At 48.3% G+C, this 27924-nt stretch overlaps 1 protein-coding gene across 5 annotated transcripts in view; it reads right to left on the bottom strand.

The window, feature by feature from the left end:
• ARAP1 (ArfGAP with RhoGAP domain, ankyrin repeat and PH domain 1) overlaps positions 1–27924 on the bottom strand; it is a 252136-nt gene that overhangs the window by 97077 nt on the left and 127135 nt on the right. For all 5 annotated transcript variants that reach the window (XM_073548485.1, XM_073548484.1, XM_073548488.1 and 2 more), the window contains exons 7-11: positions 23191–23260; positions 22827–22947; positions 22558–22742; positions 21074–21180; positions 20627–20826 (exon numbers count right to left, since the gene is read on the bottom strand). In XM_073548485.1, coding sequence (XP_073404586.1) covers positions 20627–20826; positions 21074–21180; positions 22558–22742; positions 22827–22947; positions 23191–23260 — 683 coding nt within the window. The remainder of the gene's footprint in view (positions 1–20626; positions 20827–21073; positions 21181–22557; positions 22743–22826; positions 22948–23190; positions 23261–27924) is intronic.

Here is a 27924-nt window from a genome sequence, read left to right as displayed (position 1 = left end):
AACATACAGTAATGTGAACAGCATTAAGGTGAGGAGGACGAGGCACGCTGTCTATGACCATCTCCGATACCTGGACGCAGATGTCATCTTTCTGCAGGAGACGCGGCTGACGACTCAGGGGCTCATGAGGGAGGCTGAGAGGGAATGGCGGTCTGGTCCCTCTTTTTGGTCCCTGGCTGTGGAGCCGTACGCCGGGGTCGCCATTCTGTTTAACACCAGGGATGTGACAGTACATAGGATGACGGAGGTGGTTATGGGACGGTGTCTGGTCCTGGAAGTCACTGTCCATGGGAGGCGACTCCGGCTTATTAACATCTATGGGCCACAGACGGTGACTGACAGGATACAGTTATTTAATGATGTCAAGCCTTATCTGTTCACCTCTCTTCCAGTGATAATGGCGGGAAACTTTAATGCCATACTGACATCAGGTGACAGCTCCTCAGGTAGAACCGTGACGAGGGATGGTAGGATCTTGAATAACATAGTCCTGCAGGCCGGATTAGGTGACGTCTTTAAACGGGGAGGACGAAAGCCAAAATTAACCTATTCCTGCTCCAATAGAGACAGTAGAATAGATCTGGCTTTTGTAAGTCCCATGGAAGTCATTGGTGCCATGAGTGAGAGAGTCGTCCCATACTCAGACCATCTTGCCCTATATTTCTGCCTAGGGGCCACTAAACGAGCTGATGTTGGTAGGGGGTTATGGAGACTTAATTCTAGCCTCCTCCATGATGTCTCTGTCCAGAGTTGTGTCCACTCCCTTTTGCAGGGTCATCTACAGAGAGTGGACTTCTATGACAACATGGCCGACTGGTGGGAGGACGTCAAGGATGATATCAGATACCTCTTGAAGAGACTGTCAGTTAAGAAAGGCAGGAGTAAGTATAGCCAGTACCTAAGGCTGCGCAAAGAATTGGAGTCACTGTATTCGGAGGGCGGGGATAACCAAGAGAAGATCGACCGGCTGAAATCTGAGATAAGGCAGTATCAGTACAGCAGGTATACCTCCTTGGTTCTCGAACGGGATTATGGGGTCTTAGGGGCACCTGATCCCTTTGAGAATTGCCGGGAGCGGGTGGCCAATAAATTGGTCACAGGTCTCATTGACTCCCAGGGTGTATTGCAGGAATCTCGGGAGGGTATCCTGGGGGTTGTGAAATCTTATTATACTGACTTGTTTCAGAGGAAGGCTTTGGATAAACATAAAATGACTCAGTTCTTGGAGGCAACTCCAGCGCCTGATACTAATGATCTGGACTTTTCTCCTTTGACAGCAGAATTAACGGTGGAGGAGGTTAAGGAGGCCATTGATAAGTTACATCTGAAGAAGGCACCAGGTCCGGATGGTATAACAGCAGAATTTTATAAGAAATTCAGAGACCTCCTGGCTCCAATTCTTGTGAATGTTTACAAAAATTGTCTAGAAAATCACCTGGTGCCCCCATCCATGAGAGTGTCCTCATTAATTCTGCTGTCTAAAGGTAAGGAGCCGAGCGACATCAAGAACTGGAGGCCAATTGCCCTCTTGAATGTTGACAGGAAGATTCTGGCAAAGATCCTGTTTTCTAGGTTAGTCTGTTTGTCCTCGGCACTGTTGGTAGGCTCTCAGTTTGGCACGGTAAAAGGGCGGAACATCTCTGGAGCGGTCATCTCAATACGGGAGATGTTTGAGAGATGTAAAGCTCTGTGGTGTGGGAGATATGTTGTCAGTCTGGACCAGGCTAAAGCCTTTGACAGAGTTGATCATGATTATCTGTGGGCCACTTTGTCAAAGTATGGTATTCCAGGACAATTTGTGGATTGGCTGAAGATTTTGTACAGCGAGGCGGTGAGCTTTCCTCTGATTAATGGTTGGCAGGGTGGCACTTTTGGAGTTGAGGCGGGGGTGAGACAGGGCTGCCCGCTGAGTCCACTCCTGTATGTTTTTGCCATAGACCCGTTTTTGAGGTCACTGCAGGAGTGTAACTTTTGGGGGGTGCCGGTCCCCCACTGCTTGCCTCTGAAGGTGGTTGCCTACGCGGATGATGTGACGCTGGTGATATCTAATCCTCATGAGGTGCAGATGTTGTCTGCGGCCATCAGAAGTTACTCAGAGGCCTCCGGGTCTCTGGTCAACCTTGAGAAGAGTCAAGCTCTGTGGACATTGCAATCTGACCCAGACTTTGATCTGCCGCAGTTTGTTAAGGCCTCCTCCCATATTAAGATCTTAGGAGTTAAATTTGGGAGGGAAGATAATGCCAGCCTAAATTGGGAGGAGAAATTGGAGACCAGAAATGCAAAGGTTCAGAGATGGAAGAACTGGAGGCTGACTTACAGAGAAAGGGTTGCTATGTTGAAGACTTACCTGGTCCCCGTCTTCTTGTATGTCTCTGTCATTTTTCCTTTGCCAGAATCCTTCTCGGCAAGGCTCCTCAGCCTGTTCTTCCAGCTCTTGTGGGGGAACAGGATGAACCTGATAAAGAGGGGAATAACGTACCTACAGCGGCGTGAGGGCGGGCTGGATATGTTGAATCCAAGGGTTTTCTTTGACTCCTTGTTTCTGAAAGTAAATTTTGGGAGCATGGATTCAAACAGTAGCTCCCTGTGGGCGAATAGTATCAGGTATTGGATATTGCCTTTTGCGGAATCTTGGGTGCGAGGCGGCAGTCTCAAGAGGAGGAGATGGACAGGTGACCACCTCCCCCAGTATCTGGAATATGGTCTGAAGTGTGTCAGGAAGTGGGGACTGGAGAGGTCCTACATTGAGAGTAATACGAGGAAAGATCTGTGTGCTCATATATGTAGGACTTTCTTCCACTCTCCACTGGCCCTAATAATAATAATAATCTTTATTTTTATATAGCGCTAACATATTCCGCAGCGCTTTACAGTTTGCACACATTTTCATCACTGTCCCCGATGGGGCTCACAATCTAAATTCCCTATCAGTATGTCTTTGGAGTGTGGGAGGAAACCGGAGTGCCCGGAGGAAACCCACGCAAACACGGGGAGAACATACAAACTCCTTGCAGATGTTGTCCTTGGTGGGATTCGAACCCAGGACCCTAGCCACTGAGCCACCGTGCTGCCCTGCCCTAAGGGATTGTGCCACCAAGACTCTTCAGGACAGTCTCCGATTCCTCAATGGGAGGCGACTTCCAGCAAACTTTTTTGACATTGCTTGGCTGTCGCTACATGGGAAGCTCTTTGTGAGGGGGAACTTAAAATATTTAAGTGTTTTGAATCGGAACTGTCCCCTTGGTTGTCAGCAAGAGGAAACCATGGAGCATTTTATTTGTGATTGCTGGGGAAGTAGGGAAATATGGACGGAAGTATCGACCAAGCTGAAAATCCCCAGACTGCTGTCCCTGAATTACCCTGACATTATCTATGGAGTCCCATCCACTGACAGTAACATTGACAGGGGGACAATGTACCTGATCATTACCACCATTAGGTATTACCACTGGCACATGAGAACCCGAGTGTCTCTCCACAGCGAGCCCTTCCATCCCGTCACCGCAGCCACAAAGATACTGTCCGAGCTCAGATGGATAAGAGCGATAGAGATAAAGAAAAGTCAGAGTAATGAGAAACTATGGAGGAATGTGTCTGTGGGATAATAACATGATCGTGTTACTAAAAGTGTTTATTTCATATTCTTCCTTCCACAGGAGTGAACTCTAAGTTACCTTTATTCCTAATGTATTAATTTAGTTCTGTAATTATTGTCTGATGAATTCATGAGAATTTATGTTTTGTATTAAGGAAGAATTCTGTTTATTTTAATTGTATTTGTGGGTTTTATACAATAAAAATTGCCCCTATGTACAAGAATATAACTACTATAATACTGCCCCCTATGTACAAGAATATAACTACTATAATACTGCCTCCTAGCTGTGAGGTTGTGTGTTTGTAGCTCTCTTGATGTCTGGAGCAAGCCCAGGGGGAGGCCACCCTGGGCGGGGTAACTCCCCAGGCAAGGCCCAGGTTTCCAGGCCTACACTGGGAAGTAACGCTCAAGCTGTTTCTAAGGCGGATGCAAGTTCCAAAGTTGTTTCTGAGGGAAAAGAAAGCTCAGAATGGAAGTAGCAGCAGCAACAAGAAAGATGAAGCTGTGAAAGTGCATAAAGTAATGGAACAAGGAAAAGCCATGGCTGTGGGTAAGAGAGTTCCAGTTAAGCAGTCGGCCAGCCAAGGCAAGCAGAGTGAAGTCAACTAGGAGAGATCCAAAAGAAACCAGCAGTGGTGAAAGTTAAGGAGACGTCTGGTTTCAAGCATTTGGGGACATTGCTGAAAGCAGGATCCCAGGAGGAGACGCCATGTGCACCTGAGCTTCAGGTAGCAGAGGAGATCCCAGGACTGGTCAAGAGGCTCAGTGAGTTACAGCAGCACAAAGACTTGCTGCAGAAGCAAATAGACATGGGCTCAAGTATCCCTCAACTACCCTCACTAGTCTTCCCTTCTTTTGAGGTCCATGCTGTCAGACTCTACACCCCCTTCTCCATGCGAGTGGCGGTGGTGTATCGTCCTCCCATCAGTTCCTGGATCATTTTGCCACTTGGCTTCCACATTTTCTCTCCTGTGACATCCCTACCATCATCATGGGAGATTTCAACATCCCCATTGCTCTTCCCCTCTCCCCATCTGCTACTCACCTTTTATCTCTAACCTCCTCATTTGGCCTTTCGCAGCTTACTAATTTTCCAACGCATGAAGACGGAAACTCCCTCGACTTGGTCTTCTCTCGGCTTTGTGCAGTGGATGATTTCACAAACTCCCCTCTCCCGCTCTCTGACCACAACCTTCTTTCATTCTCTATCAAGAACTGCTAGGCTGCTCAGGTCACCCCCACTGTCCAGACTTATAGAAACATACAGGCCATTAACAGTCAGAAACTTGTGAAGAGCTTGCAGTCATCATTGGACCCTATCTCCTCCCTCTCATGTCCTGATTCTGCATTGAAGCATTACAATGAAACACTTCAAAGTGCCCTGGATGAATTTGCACCTCCTATAAATAGAACACCACAACACAGACGGCGACAACCCTGGCACACGGTGCAAACACGTTTCCTGCAGCGGTGCTCCAGGTGCGCCGAACGTCTGTGGAGAAAATCCAATCTACACAAAGATTTCATCCATTTTAAGTTTATGCTTAGAACATACAACACTGCCCTTCACCTCTCCAAACAAACCTATTTCAACACCCTCATCACCTCACTGTCCAATAACCCGAAACGTCTGACACTTTTCATTCTCTACTCAACCGAAGAGTGCAGGCCCCAACCGCGGAGCTTCGAGCTGACGATCTGGCCAATTACTTCAAAGAAAAAATTGACCAGATCTGACAGGAAATTATCTCCCAATCACCTCATACCATGCACTGTCCTCCCTCCCCCACTGCATCTAGCACACACTCTGATTTTGAACCAGTCACAGAAGAAGTAAGCAGGCTCCTTGCATCTTCTCGCCCAACCACTTGCACCAATGACCCATTTCCGTCACATCTCCTCCAGTCCCTTTCCCCTGCTGTCACCCCTCACCAATCTAAAATATTTAACCTCTCTCTCTCTTCTGGTATCTTTCCCTCCTTATTTAAGCATGCCATCATACATCCACTACTTAAACCATCCCTCGACCAAAACTGTTCCGCTTGTTATGAGCTCATTTTCTCCTTCACCTTTGATGTCCGATGAACTCCCTCTGCTGGTGAAAGGAGGTAGTGAAATTGATTTGGGTAGGAAAAACCTGTCATCTGAGCAGGTGGAGTGTGATTGGACATCCAGAGTCTCTGAGTGGATATAAGGCCGCCGACGCCCTGCTGGGTTGCTGGTGATCCTCTCTGCTCTGAGCTCTGGCCTCCAGTTTAGTCCTGTCTACTAAAGCTAAGTTTTTGCTCTGCTATTTTTCCATGAGATTTTGTCTGGTTTACTTAGTGCTTGTGTTCAGCCAGCCCTGGTTGGGACTGGCTGAACTCCATTTTTGTCTCTGATCAGTTGATCTCTTTGCTCTGTTTTCAGAATATACCTGAGTGCTGATATAGTGATTTTGAAGTCTAGTGACTTCAGGGCCTTTTCTATCAGACGTGTTGGACATTATTTTTGGCAGGGTTTTTGCGTGATTGCAGACAGTTGCTTTTCTTTCCTGTCCTATCTAGTTAGTGAGGGCCCCATCGTTTGCTCAGCCTGTCTTTCTGTCTGTGTTTTCATCTGTTTCACCATCAATACATGTTGGGGGGCTGTCTATTGGTTTGGGGTCTGCTCTGGGGCAGTTTAGATTTCCACTTTCTTTCTTTAGGTTTATTTAGTTCTCCGGCTGTGAACGAGGTGTCTAGGACCACCGTAGGAACACCCCACGGCTACTGTTAGTTGTTGTGAATAAGATCAGGGGTCTGCAATCCGCTAGCTACCAACCTCTCCGGTTTTCTGGACTTAGCTTGTATTTTTGTTTTTTCCTCCTCCGGTGACTCATTCATAACAGAATCACCAGCCATACCGCAGATTCTAGGGTACTCAATAGCAGGAAAGAATTGTAAAAAAAAAAAAAAAAAAAAAAAAAAAAAAAGTGTCAGAATTTTTTTTTTTTTATGTATATTTTTTCCTCTTTTTCTCTGGGGCCGTAGGAGGAATTTTCTTAATGGAGACTAAGCAATTGTCTGATCGTGTGGAGCAGCTGGCTGCTGAAGTGCGGGGAATTTCCGGCTATCTTGCTCATTCACATGCTGCTGAACCAAAGATTCCTACTCCTGATGTGTTTTTTGGGGATCGGTCTACATTTTTGAATTTTAAGAATAATTGTAAATTATTTCTTGCCTTGTAGCCTAACTCATCGGGGAGCTCTGCGCAGCAGGTTAAAATTGTCATCTCTTTGCTGCGCGGCGAACCCCAGGATTGGGTGTTTTCTTTGACACCTGATGATCCTATTCTAACTAATGTGGACGCATTTTTTCAAGCCTTGGGGTTGTTGTATGATGAACCTAATGCCGTTAATCAAGCTGAGAAAGCCCTGTTGGCATTGAGCCAGGGTCAGGATTCTGCAGAGTTATACTGTCAAAAATTCCGAAAGTGGGCAGTCCTTACTACCTGGAATGATGGTGCCTTGGCAGCTCTCTTTCGGAAGGGTTTGTCAGAAACCGTAAAAGATACTATGGTGGGATTTCCTGTTCCCTCTGGTCTTGACGATTCTATGTCATTAGCCATTCAGGTTGATCGGCGTTTACGTGAACGTAAAAGTACACGAGAAATGTTGCCACCTGTTGAACAAATGTCTGAACCTATGCAATGTGATAGAGTTTTGTCTAGGGCGCAACGTCAGGAGTTCAGAAGGCGTAATAAGCTGTGTTTTTTCTGTGGAGATGCCTCTCACATGATTTCTGTCTGCCCTAAACGAGAGAAACGTTTTGCACACACATTTGCTGTGGGTGTTGTTCAACCTAAGTTTCTTCTGGCAATTACTCTGATCTGCTCCCTGTCCACATTTTCCGCTAAGGCTTTTGTGGATTCGGGAGCGGCTCTGAACCTGATGGACTTGGATTTTGCTAAACGTTGTGGGTTTCCTATGTCACCTCTGCAGATGCCTATCCCTTTGAGGGGTATTGATGCTACTCCTTTGGCTTAGAATACCCCTCAGTTTTGGACCCAGGTGGTAATGCGGGTCGCCCCAGACCATCAAGAAAATTGCAGATTTTTGGTGTTGCATAATTTGCATGATACCATTGTTCTGGGATTTCCCTAGTTGCAAATCCATAATCCAGTTTTGGATTGGAAATCTGTGTCTGTGGTGAGTTAGGGTTGTCTGTGGGCTCTTGGTGACACTCCTGTTTTCTCCACCTCTCCCCAGTCGCATGATGTTCCTGACTATTTGGCTGATTTTTATGATGTATTTAGTGAGAATAAGTCTGCGTCTTTGCCTCCTCATAGGAGTTATGACTGTGCAATTGAGTTGAGCCCTGGGTGTAAATTTCCCAAGGGTCGGATTTTCAATTTATCTGTACCCGAGCACGAGGCTATGCGATCTTATATTAAGGAGTCGTTGGAGAAGGGTCATATTAGTCCATCCTCTTCACCCTTGGGTGCTGTTTTTTTTTTCGTGGCCAAGAAAGATGGTTCATTAAGGCCTTGTATTGACTATCGTTCCCTCAACAAAATTACTGTTAAATATCAGTATCCGTTACCCCTAATTTCTGATCTAGGTTTACCAAGCTTGACCTCAGGGGGCGTATAATCTTATTCGCATTAAGCATGGGGATGAATGGAAGACGGCGTTTAATACTCCGGAGGGACATTTTGATTACCTAATGATGCCTTTTGGGCTTTTGGGCTCACTAATGCCCCTTCTGTCTTCCAGTGCTTCATGAATGATATTTTCCGGGACTTTGTGGATAAATTTTTGATCATCTATCTGGATGATATTTTGATCTTTTCCAGGGATTGGGACTCTCATGTGGAACATGTTCGGACTGTGTTCCGGATTTTGAGGGAGAATTCCCTGTATGTTAAGGGATCGAAATGCCTTTTTGGTGTACAAAGGATTTCATTTTTGGGATTTATTTGGTCTCCGTCAACTATTGAAATGGACCCGGCCAAGGTACAGGCCATTTATGATTGGGTTCAGCCCACTTCTTTGAAGGCCCTCCAGAAGTTTTTGGGTTTTGCTAATTTTTATCGTAAATTTATAGCTAATTTTTCTGGCATTGCCAAACCATTGACTGAGAAGGGTGCCGATTTGGTCTCCAAAGGCTGTTTCTTCCTTTCAGGAGCTAAAGCGGAGGTTCACTTCTGCTCCGGTTTTGCGGCAACCTGATGTCTCACTCCAGTTTCAGGTAGAGGTGGACGCTTCTGAGATTGGTGCAGGAGCTGTTTTGTCCCAAAAAGATCCGGTAACATCTAAAATGAATCCCTGTGCTTTCTTTTCCCGAAAGTTCTCCCCATCCGAACGCAACTATGATATGGGGAATCGGGAACTGTTAGCCATGAAATGGGCATTTGAGGAGTGGAGACATTGGTTGGAGGGAGCTAAACATCAAGTCGTGGTCCTTACTGACCAGAAGAATTTGATTTACCTTGAGTCGGCCAAACGCTTGAATCCTAGACAGGCTAGGTGGGCCTTGTTTTTCACACGTTTTGATTTTGTGATCTCTTTTCTTCCGGGCACTAAGAATGTCAAGGCAGACGCCCTCTCTAGGAGCTTCTTTGCTGATTTTCCTATTGTGACCAAGCCTGCTACCATCTTAGGTGAGGGGGTAGTTCTTTCTGCCATCTCGCCTGATTTGAGACGTGCTCTGAAAGAGTTTCAGGAGGACAAACCTGAGCGTTGTCCCATTGGAAAATTGTATGTTCCTGACCAGTGGAGGAAGAGAGTAATGTCTGAGGTTCATTGCTCCGCATTGGCTGGTCATCCAGGTATTTTTGGTACTAGAGATTTGGTGAGTCGGTCTTTTTGGTGGCCCGCCTTGTCTCGTGATGTCAGGAAATTTGTGCAGTCCTGTGGGACTTGCTCCCGGTTTAAACCTTGTTCTCGCTCTAGTGGGTTGTTGATGCCTTTGCCGGTGCCCAGGAGGCCATGGACCCATATTTCAATGGATTTTATTTATGATATGCCTGTCTCTCAGAGAATGACTGTTATTTGGGTGATTTGTGATAGATTCTCTAAGATGGTCCATCTTGTACCACTCCCTAAGTTGCCATCTTCCTCAGAGGTGGTGCCCTCGTTTTTGCAACAGGTGGTTCGCTTGCATGGGATTCCTGAAAACATTGTCTGACAGAGGAGTTCAGTTTGTTTCTAGATTTTGGAGGACTTTTTGCTCCAAGCTGGGAATTCAGTTGTCCTTCTCTGCGTTTCACCCTCAGACCAATGGGCAGACGGAGAGAACAAACCAGACTTTGGAGTCGTATTTGAGATGTTTTATTTCTGCTGATCAGGATGATTGGGTTTCATTTTTGCCCTTGGCCGAATTTGCTTTAAATAATAGAGCTAGTTCTGCCACTTTGACGTCACTTTTTTTTGTAACTTTGGGTTTCATCCTCGATTCTCTTCAGGGCAGGTGGAGTCTTCTGCCTGCCTAGGTGTTGACACTGTGGTGGAGAGAATGCACCAGATCTGGGACCAAGTGGTGGATAAGTTGTCTCTCTCCCAGGAAAAGGCCCAGCGGTTTTCCAACCGGCATAAGACCATTGGTCCCCGGTTTAAGGTGGGTGATATGGTTTGGTTGTCATCAAAGAATCTCTCTATGAAGGTGGCTTCTCCAAAGTTTAAACCTAGATTTATTGGACCTTACAAGATTTTGGAGATTCTTAATCCGGTCTCTTTTTGATTGGCTCTTCCTGTTACATTCAAGATCCATAACGTGTTTCATAAGTCTCTGTTAAAGAGGTTTGTTGAGCCAGTAGTTCCTGTGGTGGCACCTCCTGACCCTGTATTGGTTGAAGGTAATGTGGAATATGAGGTTGAGAAGATACTGGATTCTCGTCTGGCTAGACGGAGACTCCAGTATGTGGTTAAGTGGAAGGGTTATGGCCAGGAGGATAATTCTTGGGTCTCTGCATCCGATATTCATGCCGAAAGATTGGTTCGTGCTTTTCATCGGGCCCATCCTGATCGCCCTGGTGGCGTGGATGAGGGTTCGGTGACCCCTCCTCAAGGGGGAGGTACCGTTATGAGCTCATTTTCTCCTTCACCTTTGATGTCCGATGAACTCCCTCTGCTGGTGAAAGGAGGTAGTGAAATTGATTTGGATGGGAAAAACCTGTCATCTGAACAGGTGGAGTGTGATTGGACATCCGGAATCTCTGAGTGGATATAAGGCCGCCGCCGCCCTGCTGGGTTGCTGGTGATCCTCTCTGCTCTGAGCTCTGGCCTCCAGTTTAGTCCTGTCTACTAAAGCTAAGTTTTTGCTCTGCTATTTTTCCATGAGATTTTGTCTGGTTTACTTAGTGCTGGTCCCTGGTTGGGACTGGCTGAACTCCATTTTTGTCTCTGATCAGTTGATCTCTTTGCTCTGTTTTCAGAATATACCTGAGTGCTGATATAGTAATTTTGAAGTCTAGTGACTTCAGGGCCTTTTCTATCAGACGTGTTGGACATTATTTTTGGCAGGGTTTTTGCGTGATTGCAGACAGTTGCTTCTCTTTCCTGTCCTATCTAGTTAGTGAGGGCCCCATCGTTTGCTCAGCCTGTCTTTCTGTCTGTGTTTTCATCTGTTTCACCGTCAATACATGTTGGGGGCTGTCTATTGCTTTGGGGTCTGCTCTGGGGCAGTTTAGATTTCCACTTTCTTTCCTTAGGTTTATTTAGTTCTCCGGCTATGAACGAGGTGTCTAGGACCACCGTAGGAACACCCCAGGGCTACTGTTAGTTGTTGTGAATAGGATCAGGGGTCTGTAATCCGCTAGCTATTAACCTCTCCGGTTTTCTGGACTTAGCTTGTATTTTTGTTTTTTCCTCCTCCGGTGACTCACTCATAACAGCCGCTAACTATAGACCTGTCTCTAATCTTCCTTTCATCTCTAAACTCCTGGAACGCCTGGTCAACTCCCGTCTGATCCGCTATCTCTCTGATAACGCTCTTCTCGACCCTCTACTGAAACTGCCCTCACTAAAGTCTCTAATGATCGACTATCAGCTAAAGCTAATGGTCATTACTCCATGCTAATTCTCTTGGATCTCTCTGCAGCATTCGACACCGTGGATCATCAGCTCCTCCACACTATGCTCCGTTCCATTGGCCTCAAGGACACCGTTCTCTCCTGGTTCTCCTCCTATCTCTCTGACCGCTCCTTTACTGTATCTTTTGCTGGCTCCTCTCATCTCATCTTCCCCTTACTGTTGGGGTTCCTCAAGGATCAGTCTTAGGCCCCCTCCTCTTCTCCTTGTACACTGCCCCTATTGGTCAAACAATCAGTAGATTTGGTTTCCAGTACCATCTTTATGCTGATGTCACCCAATTATACGCTTCTTCTCCTGACATCACGCCAGCCTTTCTAGAAAACACCGGCGATTGTCTAAACCCTGTGTCTAACATCATGTCCTCACTATATCTGAAAGTGAACCTGTCAAAGACTGAACTCCTTATGTTTCCTCCCGCTACTAATGTACCTACACCCGACATTGCCATTTCCGTGTGTGGTTCCACTATTACTCCCCAGCAACATGCCCGCTGTCTTAAGGTCATACTTGACTCCGAGCTTCACTTTGCCCCCCACATCCGATCACTGGCTCGCTCTTGTCATCTGCACCTCAAAAACATTTCTAGAATTCGACGTTTTCTTACTTTTGACTCTGCAAAAACTCTTACTGTTTCTCTTATTCATTCTCGTCTGGACTATTGTAACTCTCTTCTAATCGGTCTCCCTCTTACCAAACTCTCCCCTCTCCAATCTGTCTTGAATGCTGCAGCCAGGATCATATTCCTCACCAATCTATACACGGATGCCTCTATCTTGTGCCAGTCCTTACACTGGCTACCCATCCACTCCAGAATCCAGTACAAACTTATTACCTTCACCCACAAAGCTCTCCATGACTCAGCATGTTTCAGTATACCACCCTACCCGCGCCCTCCGTTCTGCCGATGACCTGAGGTTAGCATCCTCGATAATCAGAACCTCCTACTCCCGTCTCCAAGAGTATACACGTGCTGCGCCAATTCTTTGGAATGCACTTCCCAGGTCAAAATGATTAGTCCCCAATCCCCACAATTTTAAGCGTGCCCTGAAAACGCATTTATTCAGACTCAACACATTAACCTAATCTATCCCTGTGTGGCACAGCCAAAAGTTTTACCATAACCAGGATCCCCGCATCATGTTCCCACATGCTTTATGCATCCATTAGCCCTCTGTGTCTGTACTGCTACACACTTAACATTATGGCTGGTCCATACAATCAGGGCAACTGTTACCACCCACCTTTCGTGTCTCCCTCTTTCCTCATAGACTGTAAGCTGGTGAGCAGGGCCCTCATTCCTCTTGGTGTCTGTTATGATCTATGTGATTATTGTTATGCTGTAATGTCTATTGTCTGTACAAGTCCCCTCCGAAATGTAAAGTGCTGCGGAATATGTCGGCGCTATAGAAATAAAATGTATTATTATTATTATGGGCTATAAGGTAAAGGCTGCTAATCCTGGGGATCAATCCTTTTATAACCAGACTCTGAACACACTGGGTATAAAGCTGGCAAAAGTGGTGACAGACATGGACTGCATCCTAGAGAAGATGGGGCCCCTGGCAGAGACTTATAGGAACCAGGAACTGTTTACGTCACACCTACAGCACTCTGCAGATTCCAGGTCAGACATTGTCCCAGGCGGACCCCAGAAGCCGGTGCGGCCAGTGCAGCAGCCTGCAAGTTTCTGCTTCCAAAAGGGTCAAATACTGCACCAGCAGGCTGCGGCAGACCCCAAGCAGCAGCACGTTGTGCAGATTCCGGCAGACGTATCAAGTCTCAGAATGCCCAGAACAGCAGCCTACAGCAGATTCCAAGCAGCAGCATGGACTGCACTTTCCAGCAGAGGGACTACAAGTCTCAGAATAACGACTATAATACTGCCCCTATGTACAAGAATATAACTACTATAATACTGTCCCCTATGCACAAGAATATAACTACTATAATACTGTCCCCTATGTCACGGGGTCGTCACGGGGTTATTCTCTGGTATCACACAATCAATAGAGCAAGCGAAGAGTGAACAATTCCAAGACCTTTATTCAGGGAAAAATACGAAAAGGTCCATATGCAGTCCACCACACAAAGGATAAGATAGTCCAGAATAAGAATGCAGTCCAGTATCAGGATAAAATGTCTAGGGAAACGAGATTCCAAAACTCTAGCACCAGAGGATAAAAATGGGTCCTTCTCTCTCTGAAGTGCTGTCTGTACACGATCCTCTCCAAGCAAAAACTGACTTGTCCAGCTGCTGTTCTTCCCCCCACCCCCTTCCTTGTCCAGGGGTAGTCAAAAAAGTTGGGGCCGATTTCCAGGCCTCCCAGAGGAGAACAAAGGGCTTTAGGGATTAATGCACTACAGGGGGTCATCAAGAGCCAGATACAGTGAGGCTGTAGACTTACAATGTAATAAGAAAAACACTACGAAAATGACTGAAATAGGAATATACAAAAAAATGATATCCACATAACATATCACACCATCACAACCTCTCCCCCCCCATAATAAGCAAGCACGCCATGAGGTCTATACAGACCTCTGGCCTGCTCACTTTAGTCCATATTGCTCAGTTATTTATAATTCCTTGTACAGTGGCAAGGGTAGGTCGGCCTGGGGAGCCTATGGTTCTTCTTGTCGAGACAGTCCATCGGCGGTCTGGTGTTGGCTTCCTCGCTTTTATTGGATGGAGAAGCTGTAGGGTTGTAAGGACAAGCTTCCATTGTCCCCTGATACGCGATTCAGCCATGTGAGGGGGCTGTGGTCTGTAACAATTGTAAAGTCTCTGCCATACAAGTATGGCTGCAATTTTTTTTAGCGCCCATACGATGGCAAGGCACTCCTTTTCAATAGTGGCATAGGCAACTTCCCGATCCAGTAGTTTCCGACTGGCAAAAGCAACAGGATGTTCTTCTCCGGCGGCGTTCACTTGGCTAAGTACTGCCCCAATCCCAAAGGTGGATGCATCTGTCTGCACGAGGAACCTGCGTTTATAATCCGGGGCAGCCAAGACAGGAGCAGTGACGAGGGCAGTCTTTAACGCTGAAAAGGCATTCTCGCATGCAGGCGTCCACGTCACATTCCTAGGCATGTTCTTGCGGGTCAGGTCGGTTAGGGGCTTGGCCAAGGTGCTGAAGTTAGAAACAAATTTGCGATAGTAACCAGCAGTTCCTAAAAACGCAAGTACCTGCTTTTTAGTCTGGGGTCTACACCAGTTGCTAATGGCTTCCACCTTGGCAGGCTCAGGCCTTAGTGTCCCACCCCCTACTCTATGCCCGAGGTACTGCACCTCAGCCATCCCTATTTGGCACTTATCAGGGCGAATGGTCAGTCCTGCAGTAAGGATACAGTCCAGCACTATGCCAAAGTGTTTAAGATGTTCCTCCCAGGTTGTGCTAAAAATGGCAATGTCGTCTAAGTAAGCACAGGCAAAGTCCTGACATTGTTGTAACAGTCGATCCACCAGTCTCTGGAAAGAAGCGGGGGGGCAGTTTTCATCCCAGAGGGCATTCCCAGGAACTCATAAAGCCCAAATGGAGTAATGAAGGCTGAGCGCTCCCGAGCGTCCTCCGTTAGGGGTATCTGCCAGTACCCTTGCTCAAGTCTAACGTGGTCACAAATTGTGCACTGGCCAGACGATCCAATAGATCAGAGTTCCCCAACTCCAGTCCTCAAGGACAACCAACAGGTCATGTTTTCAGGATTTCCTTTGTGTTGCACAGGTGAAGCAATTATCACCTCTGGGCAATACTTAGGAAATCCTGAAAACATGACCTGTTGGTGGACCTTGAGGACTGGAGTTGGGGAACCCTGCAATAGATCATCAATCCTGGGCATGGGATAAGAATCACTCTTGGTGGCATCATTTAGTCTTCTGTAATCAACGCAGAATCGTGTTGTACCATCCTTCTTGGGGACCAGGACGACAGGAGAGGCCGAAGAACTGTGAGAAGGCTGAATAACTCCCAGTTGTTTCATCTCCTCCAGTTCGTTCTTTATCATGCCTTGAACAGCCTCTGGAACCCGGTAGGCAGCCTGCTGGATGGGGCGTTGTCCGGGGGTATCCACATGGTGGCTGGTGGGAGTAGTCTTCCCCGGCTTTGAGGAGAAAGCAGCAGCCCTCGGCCTTAGTACGGCGACAATATCGTTCTTTTGTATATCCGATAAATGGCAGCCCAGGGGCACTTGTTCCAGTGATCCTCCCGCTTGGGCAACCTGGAGGAGATCTGGGAGATACTCGTCGTCGGCGGTATCACTAGGGGGGGTGGCAGACAGCTAGAACAGGCAGAGATCGGTCGTGGTAGTCTTTCAGCATGTTAATGTGGACGGTTTTCTGTCATCGACCACTAGAGTCCAGGGCAATAACAGTTAGTGTCATTAATTTTCTTGACAACCTGATAAGGGCCTTCCCACACTGCTTGAAGCTTGTTGGCAGGGGAAGCAGTAATCATGAGCACTTGCTGTCCTTCCATAAATTCCCAGTTCCTGGCATTACGGTCATACCAGGTTTTTTTCTGGACTGGGCCATTCGCTGATGTTCTTTAGCGAAGGTAGCTAGCTGGGCGAGATGGTCTCTGAGCTCTAGAACATAGGGAACGATGGGCATTCCGGTATCTGAGATGTTTCCCTCCAAATGTTCTTTCAGAAGATTGAGAGGCCCACGGACCTTCCGGCTAAACAGCAGTTCGAAAGGAGAGAACCCTGTGGACTCTTGGGGAACCTCCCGATAGGCGAAGAGGAGATGTGGCAGGTACTTTTCCCAGTCTTTTTCAACGTCAACAAAAGCCCTCAGCATATTTTTTAGGGTTCCAGTAAAGCATTCACATAGTCCGTAGGTCTGCGGGTGGTATGGGGTGGTGCGAATGGCTCGAACACCACAGGTGTTCCAGAATGGTGACCGGTCTGCAAACCCTGTCTTATGAGGAAAGGTTGCAGGATTTGGGAATGTTTAGTTTGCAAAAGAGAAGACTGAGAGGAGACTTAATAGCTGTCTACAAATATCTAAAGGGCTGTCACATTGTAGAAGGATCAACTTTATTCTCATTTGCACAAGGAAAGACTAGAAGCAATGGGATGAAACTGAATGGGAGGAGACACAGATTAGATATTAGAAAAAACTTTTTGACAGTTAGAGTGATCAATGAGTGGAACAGGCTGCCACGAGAAGTGGTGAGTTCTCCTTCAATGGAAGTCTTCAAACAGAGGCTGGACAGACATCTGACTGGGATGATTTAGCGAATCCTGCTTTGAGCAGGGGGTTGGACCAGATGGCCCATGAGGTCCCTTCCAACTCTACGATTCTATGATTCTATGGTATGCCATAGGGACTGGACCAGATCTGACATGAACTGAGTGCCTTGATCCGACAATATTTCACTAGGAAACCCTACCTGGGTAAAGATGGTAACAAGGGCCTCGGCTACCTTTACTGCTGTAATACTGGACAGGGACACAGCTTCAGGATACCTAGTGGCATAGTCCACCACGGTCAGGATATTTTTTTCCCCTGACCTGCTGGGGTGGGCCAGAGGACCTATGATGTCGACGGCTACACGTTGAAATGGTTCCTCAATTATGGGCAGGGATTGCAGGGGTACCTTATGTGGAGCTCCTGGATGCTGCATTCGCTGGCACACATCGCAGGTGCGGCAATAATGGGCTACCGACTGCGAGACGCCCGGCCAGTAAGAACTTTGGGTGAGTCTCTTTTCAGTCCTTTTTCTCCCTTGATGCCCAGCCAAGGGGATGTCATGGGCCAGTTGAAGTAGCTGTGCCCTGTACTTCTGAGGGACAATGAGTTGCCTGGTCGTTGCGTCAGGGTTGCCCTGGTCGTTGCCCTTTGTTACACGATAATACAGTCCGTTTTCTCGAGTGAAACCATCCCCATTATCTCCCATGTGCCCAGTTTCTGTCTTTCACCTAAGGGCTGCTAAGCTAGTGTCACCCTCTATTTCTCTCCTAAACTCCTCTCTGTCCCAAGACTCTCCCAATGTAGTAGCAGCGAAAGTATTGCTTACCGACTCTGATGCGGTTTGTGGTGGTTGCTCCCCGGTGGGGTCCGGATGACGTAGTGCTTGAAGGGCCTGTAGTCGGGTGACTGCTCCCACAAATTTGCACTGTAACTCCCCAATGTCGTTCCCAAGGAGGATATCTGCAGGAAGTCCTCCCATAACTCCAATCCAACAGTTTTTCTCCACAACCATAATCCAAACGCACAGAAGCTCGCTGTATATATTTGCGGGCACCCCCCGCCAGGACAATGGGAATTCCCGGACCCTGGTAAATTGCCTCGGGTCGAACCACACGGGGGTCAGCGATAGTCAAGAATGCCCCCGTGTCTCTAAATCCTGACACTTTGTATCCATCAATAAAGACATCATGCAGGTGGCGTTGCCGTTGCTCTGAGTAGCTAAAGGACACAGGCTGGAGTCCGTACACTCAAGGAGAAGTATCTATGGTGCCGTGGTCGGTGGTCCACTCTGGTGGGGGTGGTGGTAGCTCTTCCTCAGGTGTGGTGGAATGTACAAGATGCACTGGACGAGGTGGGGCTGCGTGGGGCTCCCTCCGAATCCTGGAGGGACAGCCAGACTGCAAATGTCCAGGTTGCCCACACCCATAACACCTCCTCTCTGTGATACCCCCAGGTCGTGGTCGGAACTGATGGGGCCTAGGATTGTGAGGCGTGATTGTCATCGGCTTGCGACTAGGTGGAAGGGCAGATATAATTGGAGGGGGACGGGGCGCGGGAGCAGGCCGTGGTTCATTGTCCAGAAGCCTCCTCCATTGCGGCCGGATAGTAAGGGCTTCATCGGCCAGGACTGCAGCTCTATCCACAGTACACGGCGTGCGCTCCCGGACCCATTCCCGTACCTCTGCAGGGCACTTGGCAAGAAATTGTTCTATAGGGAACGCCTGTATAACATCTTCCACAGTAAAGGCGTTTTCTGCTTCCAGCCATCTCCGACATGCCTCGGACATCGTATGTTCATACATCCTAAACGATCCCCCCGTGGTGCATGGGAGGTCTTGGAACTTGGCCCTATATGGGTCAGGGGTGATAGCATGGTAATCCTGAATAGTCCGCTTTACAATGTTATAATCCCGGTTCCGCAGTGCATCAATGGTTCGGTAAGCTTCCGCCATGCTTCCGTTCAGGAGCCCTACTAACAAACGCATCCAGCTAGAGTGGGGCACCTCCATCACAGCACACTGCTGCTCGAAGTCTTTGAAGAACCCCTCCTCATCTCTGGAAGCCTCATCAAATGGTTTAAACTCTGTCCGGGTGATCCGTACAGGCTCCCGAATTGTTGGGGTTACACTCCACATTGCGTTACTCCCTTTTTCAAGCTCCACTGCTTCCTGTCTCCGCTGTGCCCGGCGGGCAGCCTCCTCCTTGTACTCCTGAGAGATGCCGGGGCCCAGAACCGCCATCTCTTCTTCATGCCACACCAACCACTGACTTTTCTGGATGGGGATCCCTGTCTCCAGTGCTTGTCCTTCAGACATCTGGGAGGAGGTGGCCGGTCTAGCGCCCACCAGTAGATCGATTAAGGCCTCTTTAGTCAGTCCCTGGTAGTTCAGGCCTAGGTCTCTGGCTCTCTCCTGTAAACTGCATACAGTCCAATTTCTGTACTCACTCTGTGGGTGGTTCTCCATTGGGTGACGCTCTGTTGATCCCACCGCTGCCATCAGTTGTCACGGGGTCCTTCTCTGGTATCACACAATCAACAGAGCAAGAGAAGAGTGAACAATTCCAAGACCTTTATTCAGGCAAAAATACGAAAAGGTCCATATTCAGTCCACCCCACAAAGGATAAGATAGTCCAGAATAAGAATGCAGTCCAGTATCAGGATAAAATGTCCAGGGAAACGAGATTCCAAAACTCTAGCACCAGAGGATAAAATGGGTCCTTCTCTCTCTGTGAAGTGCTGTATGTACACGATCCTCTCCAAGCAGGAACTGACTTGTCCAGCTGCTGTTCTTCCCCCCCACCCCCTTCCTTGTCCAGGGGTAGTCAAACAAGTTGGGGCCGGTTTCCAGGCCTCCCAGAGGAGAACAAAGGGCCTTAGGGATTAATGCACTACAGGGGGTCATCAAGAGCCAGATACAGTGAGGCTGTAGACTTACAATGTAATAAGAAAAACACTATGAAAATGACTGAAATAGAAAAATAGGAATATACAAAAAATGATATCCACATAACATATCACACCATCACACCCTATGTACAAGAATATAACTACTATAATACTGCCCCTATATATAAGAATAAAACTACTATAATACTGCTCCCTATGTACAAGAATATAACTACTATAATACTGCTCCTATGTACAGGAATATAAACTACTATAATACTGCCCCCTATGTACAAGAATATAACTACTATAATACTGCCCCCTATGTACAAGAATATAACTACTATAATACTGCCCCCTATGTACAAGAATATAACTACTATAATACTGCCCCTATGTACAAGAATATAACTACTATAATACTGTCCCCTATGTATAAGAATATAACTACTATAATACTGCTCCTATGTACAGGAATATAAACTACTATAATACTGCCCCCTATGTACAAGAATATAACTACTATAATACTGCCCCATATGTAAAAGAATATAACTACTATAATACTGCCCCTATGTACAAGAATATAACTACTATAACACTGTCCCCTATGTATAAGAATATAACTATTATAATACTGCTCCTATGTACAGGAATATAAACTACTATAATACTGCCCCCTAAGTACAAGAATATAACTACTATAATACTGCTCCTATGTACAAGAATATAACTACTATAATACTGCCCCCTACGTACAAGAATATAACTACTATAATACTGCTCCTATGTTCAAGAATATAACTACTATAATACTGCCCCCTATGTACAAGAATATAACTACAATAATACTGCCCCCTATAGATCCTAGTGCATAATTTGTATCACTTTCTCACCTGCGCACTTTTTGCAGATGACCACACAGAGGTTGACTGAGGCCCAGTCGGGTTTGGGACACTTGCAGTCGGCACACAGTGTGTTAGATTCTGCAGACCAGATTTTCTGGGCTACTTCAAAGTTGGAGAGTGCGGCAAAGACTGACTGCTTCATGGCTTCAATCCACTCGCTCCTTTCCTGTTCATTATCTGCAAGAAAACTGGAGACAGGACAGAAGGATTGGAGAGGATAAAGGTGAAGCACAAGAGAAGGACATATCACAGAGGTAAATCTATGACTGTCCTGCGTCTAGACTCCGGTAGTAAGCAATGGTCACAGCAGTGTAAGCAGCAATGACCCAAAAGAAGCTGCTGGAGAGGAAGTTCTCTTATCTGAAGGTCCAAAGTCTCAGGAAACCCCCACACAACTACTGCTGGGAGATCACTATCGAGGTCTAGTCTTCTCACCTGAATATCTTGTAAGGTGTTGTCAGGTCAAAGCTCCTCTTATCCACCACTTTTACGTTGCCGACGTTCATGTCGATAGAGGTCATCCCAACACCGGACACAAAATCCTGTAAAAGATCAGGAGACTCACCGCTGAGCACAGGGAGAGGTAGAGAGCGGGCAACATTCCAGAGCTACAGAGCTAGAGAGCGGGCGGCATTCCAGAGCTAGAGAGCGGGCGGCATTCCAGAGCTAGAGAGCGGGCGGCATTCCAGAGCTAGAGAGCGGGCGGCATTCCAGAGCTAGAGAGCGGGCGGCATTCCAGAGCTAGAGAGCGGGCGGCATTCCAGAGCGGGCGGCATTCCAGAGCGGGCGGCATTCCAGAGCGGGCGGCATTCCAGAGCGGGCGGCATTACAGAGCTAGAGAGCGGGCGGCATTACAGAGGTAGACAGCGTGCGGCATTACAGAGCTAGAGAGCGGGCGGCATTACAGAGGTAGACAGCGGGCGGCATTACAGAGCGGGTGGCATTACAGAGCTAGACAGCGGGCGGCATTACAGAGGTAGACAGCGGGCGGCATTACAGAGCGGGCGGCATTACAGAGCTAGACAGCGGGCGGCATTACAGAGGTAGACAGCGGGCGGCATTACAGAGCTAGACAGCGGGCGGCATTACAGAGCTAGACAGCGGGCGGCATTACAGAGCTAGACAGCGGGCGGCATTACAGAGCGGGCGGCATTACAGAGTGGGCGGCATTACAGAGCTAGAGAGCGGGCGGCATTACAGAGGTAGACAGCGGGCGGCATTACAGAGCTAGAGAGCGGGCGGCATTACAGAGCTAGAGAGCGGGCGGCATTACAGAGCTACAGAGCGGGCGGCATTACAGAGGTAGAGAGCGAGCGGCATTACAGAGGTAGAGAGCGGGCGGCATTACAGAGGTAGAGAGCGGGCGGCATTACAGAGCTAGAGAGCGGGCGGCATTACAGAGCTAGAGAGCGGGCGGCATTACAGAGCTAGAGAGCGGGCGGCATTACAGAGCTAGAGAGCGGGCGGCATTACAGAGCTAGAGAGCGGGCGGCATTACAGAGCTAGAGAGCGGGCGGCATTACAGAGCTAGAGAGCGGGCGGCATTACAGAGCTAGAGAGCGGGCGGCATTACAGAGCTAGAGAGCGGGCGGCATTACAGAGCTAGAGAGCAGGCGGCATTACAGAGGCAGAGAGCGGGCGGCATTTTGATGTGGGGTGTACTTATTTTTGCATCACCTAATGTGCATAGAACAGAAGATTGTGTAATGAGCGTTATATTCTTAACCTTACTTTCATGGTATGGGTTAAAAAATGTTCTATGAAACTCAGAATTGTACTTGTGTTCAGTGAGATATTGATTTCAATTTTACTTTTCAAAAGGGGTGTACTCATTTACGCTGAGCATTATCGTGTTGTAAGTATGCTGTTTTGGCGCATTGTTTATCTGGGCACTGAGTGGCACAGTGATGAAAGCTAACCTCTCCGTTCTTGTAGAGGAAGACTTTATCTGAGGCCACCACCACAAACAGCTTTGGCTTACAGCCCTTCATTTCCAGGAGTCCGCACTTGTCCACGTACTCGAGAAGTGAAGACGTTCTGCTGGGTCTGTATCTCCTGTCCTCCAGGAGCTGCTGGATCGCTTTTATCCAGTCGTTCCTTTCCGCTGTCCAAGATAAATTAATTAGCAGTGAGCAGTGGAGCGGGCGTGCAGTGAGGCCTCTACTCTTGGCAGCATGTATCTACTCACCATCACTCTCTGCTCGAAACACAAAGTTCCGGTTTGACGTTGTGACTTCGAACTTCTGGTCTCCTGTGGAAGCCACCTTGGTTATGCAGCTGATCTTAATGAGACGCTTTGAGTACATGTCCTACAGAAAGAGAACCAAGTGTTTGAACAGTATCTCATATTTACTGGTACCGCAGCCCCAGTATTTCTGGATGCCCAGGAGGTCGGATCCCAATCGACCAAAAAGGGACGGAATATCCTAGTGATAAGTAATCACTTTACATGGCAGGAATACCGCTTCAACCATTAACTTTACTAAACGACCAAAAATGAACAAGATATAAACCAAGATGAAAAACCTGAAAACTACAAATCTGGGCAGTACCTTGTCGTTGTCAAAGTAGCGAAGATACTCGGCATCCAGCCTCACCCATCGCTTCTGGAAAATGTACGGCCTTCATGAAACAAAACACAGGACATGTCAAGATGATGATGAACCAGCAAAACACACACAGTCCTCCCAGTGACTCTCCGGCATTATCCCAGTCTCCGCACACAGTCCTCCCAGTGACTCTCCTGCATTATCCCAGTCGTCTCCGCACACAGTCCTCCCAGTGACTCTCATTATCCCAGTCTCCGCACACAGTCCTCCCAGCCTGCATTATCCCAGTCGTCTCCGCACATGGTCCTCCCAGTGACTCTCCTGCATTATCCCAGGCTCTGCACATGGTCCTCCCAGTGACTCTCCTCCATTATCCCAGTCTCCGCACACAGTCCTCCCAGTGACTCTCCTCATTATCCCAGTCTCCGCACACAGTCCTCCCAGTGACTCTCCTCATTATCCTAGTCTCCGCACACAGTCCTCCCAATGACTCTCCTCATTATCCCAGTCTCCGCAGTCCTCCCAGTGACTCTCCTCATTATCCCAGTCTCCGCACACCGTCCTCCCAGTGACTCTCCTACATTATCCCAGTCTCCGCACACCGTCCTCCCAGTGACTCTCCTCATTATCCCAGTCTCCGCACACCGTCCTCCCAGTGACTCTCCTCATTATCCCAGTCTCCGCACAGTCCTCCCAGCCTGCATTATCCCAGTCGTCTCCGCACATGGTCCTCCCAGTGACTCTCCTGCATTATCCCAGGCTCTGCACACGGTCCTCCCAGTGACTCTCCTCCATTATCCCAGTCTCCGCACACAGTCCTCCCAGTGACTCTCCTCATTATCCCAGTCTCCGCACACAGTCCTCCCAGTGACTCTCCTCATTATCCTAGTCTCCGCACACAGTCCTCCCAATGACTCTCCTCATTATCCCAGTCTCCGCAGTCCTCCCAGTGACTCTCCTCATTATCCCAGTCTCCGCACACCGTCCTCCCAGTGACTCTCCTACATTATCCCAGTCTCCGCACACCGTCCTCCCAGTGACTCTCCTCATTATCCCAGTCTCCGCACACCGTCCTCCCAGTGACTCTCCTCATTATCCCAGTCTCCGCACACCGTCCTCCCAGTGACTCTCCTACATTATCCCAGTCTCCGCACACTGTCCTCTCAGTGACTCTTCTGCATTATCCCAGGCTCCGCACACAGTCCTCCCAGTGACTCTCCTACATTATCCCAGTCTCTGCACACCATCCTCCCAGTGACTCTCCAGCATTATCCCAGTCTCTGCACACAGTCCTCCCAGTGACTCTCCTCATTATCCCAGTCTCCGCACATGGTCCTCTCAGTGACTCTCCTGCATTATTCCAGTCTCCGCACACAGTCCTCCCAGTGACTCTCCGGCATTATCCCAGTCTGCACACGGTACTCTCACTGACTCTCCTGCATTATCCCAGTCTCCGCATACAGTCCTCCCAGTGACTCTCCTGCATTATCCCACTCTCCGCACACAGTCCTCCCAGTGACTCTCCGGCATTATCCCAGTCTGCACACGGTCCTCTCTGGCATTATCCCAGTCTGCACACGGTCCTCTCACTGACTCTCCTGCATTATTCCAGTCTCCGCACACAGTCCTCCCAGTGACTCTCCTGCATTATCCCACTCTCTGCACACAGTCCTCCCAGTGACTCTCCGGCATTATCCCAGTCTCCGCACACGGTCCTCTCACTGACTCTCCGGCATTATCCCAGTCTCCGCACACTGTCCTCTCACTGATTCTCCGGCATTATCCCAGTCTCCGCACACTGTCCTCTCAGTGACTCTCCTGCATTATCCCACTCTCCGCACACAGTCCTCCCAGTGACTCTCCGGCATTATCCCAGTCTCCGCACACAGTCCTCCCAGTGACTCTCCGGCATTATCCCAGTCTCCGCACACGGTCCTCTCACTGACTCTCCAGCATTAACCCAGTCTCCGCACACAGTCCTCCCAGTGACTCTCCTGCATTATCCCAGTCTGCACACGGTCCTCTCACTGACTCTCCTGCATTATCCCACTCTCCGCACACAGTCCTCCCAGTGACTCTCCGGCATTATCCCAGTCTCCGCACACAGTCCTCCCAGTGACTCTCCTCATTATCCCAGTCTCCGCACACAGTCCTCCCAGTGACTCTCCTGCATTATTCCAGTCTCCGCACACAGTCATCCCAGTGACTCTCCTGCATTATTCCAGTCTCCGCACACAGTCCTCCCAGTTACTCTCCTGCATTATTCCAGTCTCCGCACACAGTCCTCCCAGTGACTCTCCTCATTATCCCAGTCTCCGCACACAGTCCTCCCAGTGACTCTCCTCATTATCCCAGTCTCCGCACACCGTCCTCCCAGTGACTCTCCTGCATTATTCCAGTCTCCGCACACAGTCATCCCAGTGACTCTCTGGCATTATCCCAGTCTCCGCACACAGTCCTCCCAGTTACTCTCCTGCATTATCCCAGTCTCCGCACACAGTCCTCCCAGTGACTCTCCTGCATTATCCCAGTCTCCGCACACAGTCCTCCCAGTGACTCTCCTGCATTATCCCAGTCTCCGCACACAGTCCTCCCAGTGACTCTCCTGCATTATCCCAGTCTCCGCACACAGTCCTCCCAGTGACTCTCCTGCATTATCCCAGTCTCCGCACACAGTCCTTTCACTGACTCTCCTCATTATCCAAGACTTATTAGCCCCATTTGATACAGTGGGCAGTTTTTCTGGAATTAGGGCTGCACTCTGCACACAATAGTGTGATACTGGACCTGTCACACCCCCAAAAAAAGTCATTGGACACGTGCACCATCCAACAAAGAAACTCAGAAGAAGAAGTGCCTAAATGCCAAGCAGCGAGAGAAGCAATCTGGAATCTCACTAACATCCTATGTAAAGTTTTTTTATTTATCAGATTTCCAGTTTATCAGAAAACTAAATTATTATTATTATTATTTATAGTTATAGCGCCATTTATTCCATGGCGCTTTACATGTAAGGAGGGGTATACATAATAAAAACAAGTACAATAATGTTAAACAATACAAGTCATAACTGGTCCAGGAGGAGAGAGGACCCTGCCCGCGAGGGCTCACAATCTACAAAGGATGGGTGAGAATACAGTAGGCGAGGGCAGAGCTGGTCGTGCAGCGGTTTGGTCGATCGGTGGTTACTGCAGGTTATAGGCTTGTCGCTGTATATGAAATAAGAGAAGGAATCCTGGAGCATGGACCTTCAGATAATAAAAGACAAATGTGCTGGTTGCTGACCCATTTACCGGAGCGCAGCTGCAGCATCTCTTTCTTGGTGGAGGATGCTGGGTGTGGTGATCAGACAGAAATCCCCAGCGGGAAGAAGAATCTCAGACCTAAAGCAAGGGTGGAGGAGGAGGTGTGCAGATGTGAGGGCGCAGATACAAGAAAAATCTGCATCTGTGAACACAAGACTGTCAGGAGGACGATAAACGGGACTGATCCCAGGCCGCAGCCCCTGCTGGTTCAGATCCAGGTTCCTATTATTATCACAGCTGATGGGTTTGTCACACTTTATCACTGTAATAACTGGGTCCACATGCTGAATACTTCTTGCACCACAAATCCACAAGGAATCTGCAGGAATTTTGCATGGATGTCACCACATGCAGTGTATGGGCTATATCCGCAGAGAAACTTAAGATCGTATCGTCCATATCCTACAATCCCAAACAGTTATTCAAAACTTTGAACTCCCTCCTCCGCCCACCACTGCCTCCTCCAACTTCCCTCATCTCTGCCGAGGACTTTGCCACACACTTCAAAAATAAGATCGACCAAACAAGGCAAGTCTTCATTGTTCAACCACCACAACCCCTTTGTATACCAGACCAATGCCCAAACCCCATAACCTCCCTCTCCAACATCACTGAAGGGGAGCTTAATTGTCTCCTCTCCAAATCGCACCTCACAACCTGTGCACTTGACCCCATCCCATCCCACCTCCTCTCCAACCTCACCATCACACTTATCCCATCCCTAACCCATCTCTTCAACCTATCACTAACGTCTGGTACCTTCCCTTCTGCTTTTAAACATGCCACAATCACGCCTCGACCCAACCGCTATGTCCAGCTATCGCCCAATATCACTGCTCCCATTCGCTTCCAAACTCCTGGAGCAGCATGTCCACGCTGAACTTTCCTCCCACCTCTCATCTAACTCGCTCTTTGACAATCTACAATCTGGTTTCCGTCTCCATCACTCCACTGAGACAGCCCTGACCAAAATTACCAACGACCTACTTACAGCAAAAGCTAACAGACAATACTCTATACTCCTGATTCTAGACCTGTCCTCTGCATTCCACACAGTTGACCACTGCCTCCTACTACAGATCCTCTCCTCCTTTGGCATCAAAGACCTTGCCCTGTCCTGGATCTCCTCATACCTCTCAAACCGCACATTCAGCTTCTCCCACACCACCTCCTCATCCCACACTCTCTCTGTTGGAGTCCCCCAAGGCTCTGTTCTAGGACCCCTACTCTTCTCAATTTATACACTTGGCCTGGGGCAACTCATAAAGTCCCATGGATTCCAGTACCACCTTTATGCTGATGACACCCAGATCTACCTCTCTGGCCCAGACGTCACCTCTCTGCTGTCCAGAATCCCGGAGTGTCTATCAGCCATATCCTCCTCCTTCTCCTCTCGCTTCCTCAAGCTCAATGTGGACAAATCTGAACTGAT

The sequence above is a fragment of the Dendrobates tinctorius genome, unplaced genomic scaffold (genome assembly GCF_039654945.1).
Source record: "Dendrobates tinctorius isolate UK_male_01 unplaced genomic scaffold, ASM3965494v1 ptg000157l, whole genome shotgun sequence".
Taxonomy (NCBI): Eukaryota; Metazoa; Chordata; class Amphibia; order Anura; family Dendrobatidae; genus Dendrobates; species Dendrobates tinctorius.
Note: the sequence above shows the minus strand (reverse complement) of the source record. Positions and strands in the feature narration are given on the sequence as shown.